Source organism: Triticum dicoccoides, chromosome 2A (genome assembly GCF_002162155.2).
Source record: "Triticum dicoccoides isolate Atlit2015 ecotype Zavitan chromosome 2A, WEW_v2.0, whole genome shotgun sequence".
Lineage (NCBI taxonomy): Eukaryota > Viridiplantae > Streptophyta > Magnoliopsida > Poales > Poaceae > Triticum > Triticum dicoccoides.
In genome coordinates, this window is record NC_041382.1 from 653733903 (window position 1) to 653744338 (window position 10436).

The following is a 10436-nucleotide window of genomic DNA, read 5'->3' on the forward strand; positions in this document are numbered from 1 at the left end:
TTCTTTCTTCCAACCCCTATGGGGGAGAAATAATCAAAAATTACGAATCAGAATCGATATACAACTTGTCTGTACTATATGTAACAAGGATTCCTGTAGAAATATGTTCCCAGGCTCAGTTCCATGTTCTCTTACGGATATTTTAAGAATGTGATACCTGCGGAATTATCGTGTGGTGTTTATTTGTGATACCTGGAGAATTATAATGTGGAGTTCATGCATGAAAAGTCCAGCTATTCCCGATTCCTTTCTTCATGCCATTTTAAACTGACCTTTCTTAGTTCCATTCCTGCACATAATTTGTATTTTCAGATTCAATTGCAAAATTTCATGGTTTCCGGTTTTAACACTCTACCATGCACAACCAAGATTTTGAAGTCTATGCGGATTTGATGGCAAAGTTGTATTGTTTTCGCTTCTAGCACAGTAACACTGCCATGCACAATGGAAATGACAAATGCAATCATAGAGCAATCAAATATAGCCCTCACTCCACGCATTTATTTCTGTGTGGAAATGACGAGAATTGCTCAAATGTAGAGAGCTTCAGATATAAGATTATGATCCATCAATCAGATAACACAAGTTGTGCGGAACACTCTGGTGGCTGGTGCAATCATACAGCTTTGCGACCTTCGCTTCTACCAAAATTAGTTATATATGCCATCAGCTAATCTTTTAAAGTTATCTCACACAAACCCACCGATCTACGAATTTAACTTGTAAGGATGGGCAAACCTCGAACGGCCTTCCATGTTGCTGGAGTAAGTCACAATGATACTTGCACAACCCGATTGGATGGTTAGAGGTTTATGTATCCATTGCAATGTCACGACAAAGCCCTCCATAGCCGAACACCACACAAATTTTGGAATCATGGGATCAGGCAGTGGAACAAACTTCAGCATTGCCGAGAAAATTACTACACGGTTTCCATCTCTAAGTAACATCCCTGCATGTACTTGCTAACCTGCATGGGGACAAAGACCTCCATTGAATCCAAGAGTGAAACATCCAAAAGGTAGTGGGACGTGTGGAGTGTAAGATGGAGAGGAATGAATTTTGTAGGTGCGCTAAAGACGACTGGAATCTCATTTCAACCTGTATCTTATTCAAGAGTAAGCAAAGTTTGAGAAGACTTTGTTTTCTATTGCCGGCATGGTGAACTGAATTTTCAACACTTTGGAACATAATCTGGTAATGAAGATGCATTAAGGAAATCCTGTGGCATGACAGCTCGTGCACAGTGGAACATTTCTACATTCTAGTAGGGAGCACAGGAATTTTCGCGGTTCCATTTTGACTATTATTAGAAGAACTTTGATTTTCTTTGTGATAACATGATCCTACTTCTGGAAGTGGTACTTGCAGTCCAATCTGCAGTGGAATGGATTTTCTAGGCGCACGAATGACTATTGCAATCTCTATTCGACCTGTAATTTTTGTACTTCCTCTTTTGTTTGGTGGGTCTAGTGTACAGACTTGTAGATTAGATATCAAGTGGTGGCGAAATTCATAGCAGTCGCTGCGCACAATAATTGTAATTATAGAGACAGCTAAACCAATTATGTTTAAACCACATTAGTAGTTTCAATGGAAAGTTGGAGATAAAATATGCTTATTGTCGGCTGGAACTTAGAAGAGCTTGGATTGCAAGTCAGTAGTGAACGTGTGGAGTGTAAGATGGAGAGAGATGAAATTTCTAGGTGCGCTATTGCGCTAAGGACGACTGGAATCTCAGTCAACCTGTAGTTTATTTGAGGGTAAGCAAAGTTTTAGATGATTTTATTTTCTCTTGCACAGCATGGTGAATTGAATTTCAGCACTTTGGAGCATAATCTGGTAATGTAGATGGATTTAGGAAATCCAATGGCATGACAGCTCCTACACAGTGGAACATTAGTAGATTCTCCTAGGAGACAGAGGGATTTTCCTGGTTCCATTTCAAACATTATTACAAGCACTTCGATTTTCTTTCTGATAACATGACCCTACTTCTGGAAGTGGTACTAAAGAAGAATCATTGTAGGATACAATTCTTTGGCAACACATGCCATTTTTCTTCATGTTTGGAATTTCTACGCAAGAAAAACAAAATTTCAAGGTATAACTGTTTAATCTGCTCCACTGTAATCTAGGCCCATTGACATAAGTGATATAGCTATATAGACCTCTCTCTTTTATGCGAAAATGTGGAAACTTCTACCATTTCAGTGCAAAAAGTAATATGCCCGCTTTAATCTTGATTTTTATAATCAAATAGATGTAGTATATCAAGTTCCATTTCTGCGCTTCAGTGAGAAAAATATGGAAATCAATGGTATACTACAATGATTTACTTGGAGTTATGTGTAAAGTTTATGTGGTAAAGGTAATGTCATTATAAAAATGTAATTTATTTATTTGTTTGATGGTATTGCCAACACAAAAGAATTGGCTAACTGTAGTCAACCCCCCACCTCCCCATCTTACTTCCAACCCCTTTGGGGGAGGTATAATAAGAAACTACGAATCAGAATCGATATACGGCTTGTCTGTACTATATGTGACAAGGATTCCTGTAGAAATATGTCCCAGGTTCAGTTCCATGTTCTCTTACGAATATTTTAAGAATGTGATACCTGTGGAATTATGGTGTGGTGTTTATTTGTGATACCTATTACCTGGGAATTATGGTGTGGAGTTCATGCATGACAAGTCCTGCTATTCCCGATTCCTTTCTTCATGTCATTTTTAACTGACCTTTCTTAGGTCCATTCCTGCACATAATTTGTATTTTCAGGTTTGATTGCAAAGTTTCATGGTTTCCGGTTTTAACACTCTACCATGCACCACCAAGATTTGAAGTCCATGCTGATTTGATGGCAAAGTTTTATGGTTTTCAGTTCTAACACAGTAACACTACCATGCACAATGGAAACGACAAATGCAATCATAGAGGAATCAAATATAGCCCTCACTCCATGCATCTATTTCTATGTGGGAATGATGACAATTGCTCAATTGTAGAGAGTTCTAGTTATAGGATTATAATTGATCAAACAGATAACTCAAGTTGTGCTGAACACTCTGGTGGCTGATGCAATCATACAGCGTTGCGACCTTCGCCTCTACCAAAATCAGCGAATCCATGAGCAATCATATATGAGATGAGTTAATCTTTAAAAGCATTATCTCACACGAACCCACTGATCTAAGAATTTACATGTAACTTGTAAAGATGGGCAAACCTTGAGCGGTCTTCCAAGTTGCTTGATTATAAGTCACGGTGAGACCTGCACAACCCGATTGGATGATTAGAGGTTTATCGTTTATGTATCCACTGCAACATAACGACAAAACCCTCCATAGCCGAACACCACACAAATTTCTGAATAATTGGACCAAGCAGTGGAACAAACTTCGGCATTGCCAAGAGAAGTACTACACGTTTTCCATCTCTAACTAACATCCCCGATGCACCTGCCAACCTGCATGGGGACAAAGACCTCTATTGAATCCAAGAGAGAAACCTCGAAAAGGTAGTGGAACGTGTGGAGTGTAAGATGGAGAGGAATGAATTTCTAGGTGCGCTAAGGGCGACTGGAATTTCATTTCAACCTGTTGCTTATTCAAGGGTAAGCAAAGTTTGAGAAGACTTTGCTTTCTCTTGCCTTGCATGGTGAACTGAATTTTCAACACTTTGGAACATAATCTGGTAATGTAGATACATTAATGAAATCCACTGGCATGACAGCTCATGCACAGTGGCATTTCTTCATTCTTGTAGGAAACACCGAGATTTTTGCGGTTCCATTTTGACTATTATTGGAAGAACTTTGATTTTCTTTGTGATAACGTGATCCTACTTCTGGAAGTGGTACTAAATAAGAATCATTATATCATACAATTCGTTGGCAAACACATGGCGTTTTATTTTATTGTTTGGCTTGTCTACGCAAGAAATGCAGCCTGGAAAATAATTGAAACTAGCTGGATTCACCTTGCTGCCAGATATTGCAGTTATATGTCTATATGTAAAATATGGATGTTGCTATACGACTGTAATGCTTATGACCGGAGATATGGTTTTCTAAGATAACTGTATCAACCTTGAGGTATATCTGATTAATCTGCTCTGTTATATTCTAGGCTCAGCTCACTGATGTAAGCAATTAGGCCTCTTTTTTTATGTGACTAATGTAGAAATTTCTAGTATTTCAGTACAAACAGTGATAAGCCCCCTTAATCTTGATTTATAATAAAATAGATGTAGCCATTTATGTGCTTCAACGAGAACAGTACGGAAATCAATGGTATTACTACAATGATTCATGTGGATTCATTTGTAATCTACATGAAAAGAAACAAGAGCTAGAAATTTAATGTAAATGTAAAACAAATTTATTTATTTGCTTGCTGGTATGGTGAAAACGAAAGAAATGGTTAAGGATACAATCAACCAAGAAATTCTCACTTCCTAGCCTGTTGCAGAGAAATAACTTAAAATTGCAAATTGAAATGATACTGCAAATTGTCCGAACTATATGCAACAAGGATTCCTGTAGAAATACATTTGCGAGGTTCAAAATTCCACGTTTTCTTACGAATATTAGGAATGTTATTCTTGTGGAATCAGGGGGTAAAGTTTTATAACTTTATATGTAGAAATTCTTGGAGTTAGAATTTCGGAGGGCTGCTATTCCGGATTCCTTTCTTAGAGCCACTACTGTACATAATTGGTATTTTGAATCAGATTCCATGGCAAAATTTCAGTGTTTCCAGTTCCAACACTCTACCATGCACAACCAAGATTTCGAAGTCTATGCTTGTTTGACGGCTAAAATTTGCAGTTTCTGGTTCTAACTCAATAGCACTACCATGCATTAATCTAAACTGGGAAGTCTATTTACAGTTCCTGAATATTGTACTCTAGGAAAACGAGAAATTTCAAGGTGAAAGAAGAACAAATTATGAATGTGATACGATAAGTTTAGAAATATGTACTCTTGGCGCAAATCAATGAGCTCATTGGTACTTACCTTTTGGAGTAGCAAATTATCATCCTATAAGTTAGACAGGTTGAGAATGCAGATTCATTGTCTTCTCTTTCCTTCTAGAAAACACCCTGGATGGTGTATTGTGCATTAAAGAGAGAAGTTATCTGCACAGCAGGTACAACGCCGCTGAGGGCTAGAGACAAAACGATACTCCCTCCGTTCACTTTTGTAAGTCGTTTCAGACAACTCAAAATAGGCTGTTTTGCATATTGTCTGAAATGTCTTCAAGGTCTTATAAAAGTGAACAGAGGGAGTAATAAACTTTTCTAGAGATTCATTGCTCATGCTTGCTGATTCTATTTAGTGGTACTCCTTGGATTTCTCTTTAGTGAAAAAAATCCACATGTTAGTAATTTTCTTTCTGCTGTCTACTCTGATTAAGTGATCATTATATCTGCGTACATGTGCTCTGGATTTTCATTCTAGTTTACTTGTTTTCTCTGCAGACATATTATCTGATGCAGTTTTCTGAGACGAAGGCACTAGGCGATGCTGTTGGATTTGGGTCCGCCTTTCTGTTTGCCTCTGTGTTTGGTATGTTTCACCCTCTTGCGCTTGTATCTTCACGAAATCGAAATCTGACGTCGCAGAACCTCCTGTTTGTTCAGGTATCAGGTTGTACAATACCCGGAAGCTGGTGCCATCCGGCCTTCTTTTAGCTCTCTCTCTAGGTGCCCTGGGAGTCTTTTATGCTGCTTACTTACAAGACAAGGTGTGAGCTAATTGCCAGACCAGCTCTACTTTTCTGTACTACTAACTGAAGATGCTTCCTTCAAGGTTCCCTCTCATAAATGGAAAAAATTTGGGGCCGAGCACCGACGGTCGGTGTTCCTCCCAACGTTGTAGTCTCAACAAACAGCATTTAGTGCCCCTCTGTTTGTTGCCAATGATAAGCTGTGGCCAAGCTTTCATTCGCCGATAGCGCTGATTGCAGCTGTTCAGGACTTGTGAGCTGAATGTTTCAGAACCTGTGAGATTTCTGCCAGTGGTCGGCCTAAACCGTCGGCATGGCGCGAAGAGGTAGGTTGCCTGTAACCTGTGGATCACTGCTCGGCGAGTACCGGCAGCAATACGCCGCGGACCGACCGTCGGGCGGGCGCGAATCATCACGCGTGCCCAGCCGTGCCGCGCCCATCTATCATCTAGATACTGGTTGCCTAACCAAATCTGGGGCCTGTGGTGAGTCGCGATGCGGCACCACTCTGTTGATGGATGCTAATTGGCCGTCCGCCCTACGTGTGATGTGATGTGATGTGGGTGTGGTACTGGTACCGCCGCTGCTTTGCACGCCGCTAACCGGACGCCCATCGGTTTCTAGGGCAGGCGACATGGGAGGCCTACTGTCGTTCCTTGGTAGGTGGTGGCTGTACTGTATTGTGCATTGGTAGTACAAATCCGGGTGTGTTCGCTTGTTCTTGGGCCACCGCATTATTGGTGTGAAGGCATATATGCATCGTACTACTTTTACTACTAATGCGGTGCCACTCTGTGGTACGTAGTACGTTTCACGTAGGAATGAATCATTGCAGTTATAGCTCTCTGACAGAGCGCACGCTGTTGCACAATGCCTCGTCGGTGTTCCACTTGTTCACCGGAGGTTCTGCCCCCCCTCCGTCGGGCATGTGGTTTTCGCACACGGTGCAGCGGGCAGCGTTGCAGGGGCGGAATCCGCAGCGAAGGCACAGGGTCTGGTGAGCAAGGTGGTACTACGTGACATTGGCCGCTCAATCATTCATGGCGTCCTCGTCGACCTCCACCGCAGAGAAAAGCGTACGGGGCGTGCCGGCTGGCACGAAAGTAACTGTCCTGAACTAACTGGCACATCAGCTGCGGTGGCGCTGGCCTTATACACGGGGGAAGGCCCAAACTGGATGGACCGGCGTTGTCGTCTCCTCTCTTTCGATCCCGTGGCCAGTTGGACGAGCTTGTTCTCTCCGTGTCCGCATCGACCACTCCCACGTGATAAAGCAACAAGAACCATTCGTCCCCATGCAGATAGATAAGGCGGTGCTAGCCAGCCATGCATCGTGCGCCTGGCTAGCTTCAGCATTTAGCTACTCGTCAGGCCGTCAACGACAGCGAGACGTGTGAAATTCCTCCGAGGAGCGGAAACGGAAGCCTGGCGGTGGACGGAGTTAAAGTCCTGGCATTTCCGGATGGAGAAAGAGGTTGCGCATTGATGTCCCGTGTTTGGGCACCATCAGCAGGTTCCCCTCGCGTTAACGTCCGCCCTCCCGTGCGCGGCAGCGGCAGCGGCCGTGGCACCCTGCACCCACCACCTCCACCACCCCCCATAACTCCGCGCACGGGCCCTCCGTTTCAGGCTCCCTCGCGCGGGCCAAAGCGCCCTTTTTCCGCCTGTTTGCGTGCGGTTTGCCACGGCACGGCGCGCGCAAGCGGCCACGGGGTTGACGCGCCCTAGAACGTCTCGTGGCCCGTGCCCCCTGGCATTCAGCTCTCACGGGGTTCCTCCCTGCCGGTGCCAGACGTGTCGCAAAATCGAAATTTTGAACCTACGTACCCATGCTAGAAAGCGGTAAAGTGGTAGTGGTACAAGTGTGTGTCAGTGGTGAGTGGACATTCAAACCAAAAAGTGTGTGCTGGATGAACAAGGGGCACCAGGTAGATTCGTGTTATCAGCCGAGACCGACGATTTCTTCTTGGAAGCAATCTACCAGGAGCAGCTACGTACTACACTGCAGGAATCGGCCACGTACGTGCTTGATGCGGCACTACACGCGCCACACCGGGGGAGGCAGGGGTTGCCGGCGGCGGGGCGGCGTCCTCTGCCGGGGCGCCGTCGGCCTGGCGGCCGGCTCCGTGGCGGGGGCGAACACCTCGTCCCAGATCTCCGCGAAGGCCCGGAGGATGGCGTCGTGGTGCCGCGGCGCGTTCAGCGCCAGGAAGCGCCGGAGCAGCTCGCGCAGCTCGTCCCCCGTCACGATCCCGTTCTCCACGATCATGTTCACCATCGACCGCCGGAAGTCGCCCAGCGGGTCCTCCGACTGCTTCACCACCGCCACGCTCCCGTCCAGCCTCCCGCTGCCGCCGCCGCCGCCGAAGCCGTTGCCGTTGCCGTTGCCGTTGCTGTCGCAGCTCATCGCTTTCCGGTGCTTCGGCGCCGGCGGCGGTGTCGGCGAGCGCTTCTCGTCTTCTTTGCTCTTGGATTTATTATTGTCCTCCTCGGCCTTGGCGCTCCGGACCGGCTCCAGCGGCGGCGGCGGGGGCAGCGGTCGCGGTGGCTGTGGCGTGAAGTGCGCGTCGCCTTCTTGCCTGCTGGCTTTGTCAACGCTCTTCACCCTCCGATGCTGCTGCGTTGGGACCTGCACGGACGGCGGCGGGAGCGGGCGCGGCCGCGGCGGCGAGAAGTCCCCGTGGCCCTCTTGGATGCTGGGCTTGTCGTCGCTGCGCACAGCTCGACGCTGCACGGGCCGCGACGGCAACGGCGGGGGCGGCGGCGGTGGCGAGAAGTGTTTTCTTGGGGGGCTCTTGGTCCGCGCGCACGACTTGATGCTCCGCTCGAGCTCGCTGAGCTCGCGCAGCAGGCCGGAGAAGCTGGGCGTGGTCGCGGAGCTCGCCCGCTTGCACTCGACCTCGTCGGCGTCGGCGTCGGCGTCGGCGTCCTCCCAGAGGAAGGAGGAGGAGGCGGAGGGCACGGTGAGCGTGCCGGTGGACGTGGACACCGACGGGTGCGTCCTGCTGGCCCTCCGCGACGTGGCCGTGGTCGCCGTGGACGCCTCCGTGCCGGAGCGCGGCGACGAGGCGGCCACCGCGACCGCCACGGCCTTGGGGTCCTTGCAGCCGCAGCCGAGCGCGAAGCCGACGCCGCCGAACCGCTTCCTCGCCGCGACGCCGTGGCTCATCCCTGTCGCTCCCGGTCACTCGCAGCTTCCCACAGTGATCTTGGACGGTGGCCGGCCGGCCTTATATCGCAGAGGCGCAGGCAGCTCACAGTGGCATATGGTGGCTCGCTCCCCTCGCTCCCGACCCCCGAGTTACGAAGTTATGAAGCCAGCGACGAAGAAGCTACCGAGCTCAGCTGCGTCGCATGTAGTAGAGTACATGTAGCACTGCCACTGCGTACGCGCACGCGGACGGATACAGTAGACGTGACGACGCGCGATCCGCACCGTCCGTCCGTCCCCCTTTCGCTTAAAGACACGACTGATGGTCAGTTGGATCGGATACTCCGCTAAGCTAAGCTAATAATTTCGACGTACTACTAGGCCGTGAAGCAGATCTCCTCCAATCTCCAAACCACTGTCGCGACGAGCAATAAATACGCGCAGAACCGAAAGCTGACCGGCCATTGTAGCTCGTCCTCATTACGCCGGCCAGTGAGCCGTGCCCTTCGCGGCGATGTTGGACAGATACAGCGGAACCACTCCCACAGAATACACCAACAGTGGCGCTGTCGTGTACTCATTGCGCGCACGTAGGGGTAGGGGTACGGGTACGTGTTATGTATGCCCCCGCGCATGTGCAATCGTACATTACATATGGACGCACTCGCACCGTGGAGCTACAACTGGGATGGTCCCTGCCATGGGTCTGCCGCACCTGTCTGGCGTAGAACCAGGATAGATTTTGTGCTCCGATTGTTCCTTCGGAGTCGGGTCAGGAATGGAGGGTGCCGCGGGCCGGCCGCCATGGAGCCGCTTGTCCTCACCTGGGAGCGGGGGAGCAAGGCCACCGGTTCCGCTGGATTTCTGCGACTTTCGGGCGGGCTCGCATGTGCCCGCCGTTGGCCGGACTGATCGACCCATCGACCGAATCTTCCGATCGTGAGTGTACCCGATGCTACCACAGTGCCAAGGAGGTGATTTCTTATCTTAATCAAAGCCGATCGCTGTAGTAGGTTCTGTAGCGGCTAGCTAGCTAACCACCCGTGTCGGTCCCGCGCCACAGATCCGACTAGGATCCTCTGATGGGCCTGCGCATGTGCTTCTAGTTTTTGTATATCTGCGGACATCGCTCTCGTGATAAAATTAAGGCCGGCTTCCCTGAGGCAGGTGGCGCTCCATTTACGCCGCCACCGTCCGCCGGATGAATGTGCTCGTATCCTGCAGCGGCGGGGTGGTACGGCGGTCCATCAATCTCTACGGTCAAATCGTTCGAGTTGAAGGCCCATAAAAGCCCCTGGGGGTTGCTCCTGCTCCGAGATCCACCATCTTCCTCGGGCCGGCCGCAGAGGTTGTGCTCGATTGCGCTTCTGCGGACTGCGGTGCGACCACCGCAAGATCGTTCCGGCTGGTCTGACCCCAGGTTTCATCATGGCAAAACCGGATGGATGGATGATGGAAGGAAGTGCGACCGAATTACTGGTGGAGTAATGAAGCTGCTCGGATGCACGCCTTCCGGAGGTCGTACGTAATCCCCCTTTTGAGGGGAAAATCC

General features: G+C 48.5%; 2 protein-coding genes across 2 annotated transcripts in view; one reads left to right on the forward strand and one right to left on the reverse strand.

Moving 5' to 3' along the window:
• Positions 1 to 5987, forward strand: part of LOC119359778 (protein FATTY ACID EXPORT 4, chloroplastic-like) — an 8219-nt gene extending 2232 nt beyond the window's left edge. Inside the window, exons 3-4 of the mRNA XM_037625866.1 lie at positions 5486 to 5573; positions 5648 to 5987. Of these exons, the coding sequence (XP_037481763.1) occupies positions 5486 to 5573; positions 5648 to 5757 (198 nt within the window). The 3' untranslated portion in view covers positions 5758 to 5987. The remainder of the gene's footprint in view (positions 1 to 5485; positions 5574 to 5647) is intronic.
• Positions 5988 to 7596: 1609 nt separating this feature from the next.
• On the reverse strand, positions 7597 to 9049 carry LOC119355995 (formin-like protein 7). Its single transcript, XM_037622888.1, has one exon. It carries the CDS (start codon positions 8900 to 8902, stop codon positions 7772 to 7774), a length of 1131 nt encoding a protein of 376 aa, XP_037478785.1. The 5' UTR covers positions 8903 to 9049; the 3' UTR covers positions 7597 to 7771.
• Positions 9050 to 10436: the final 1387 nt, after the last annotated feature.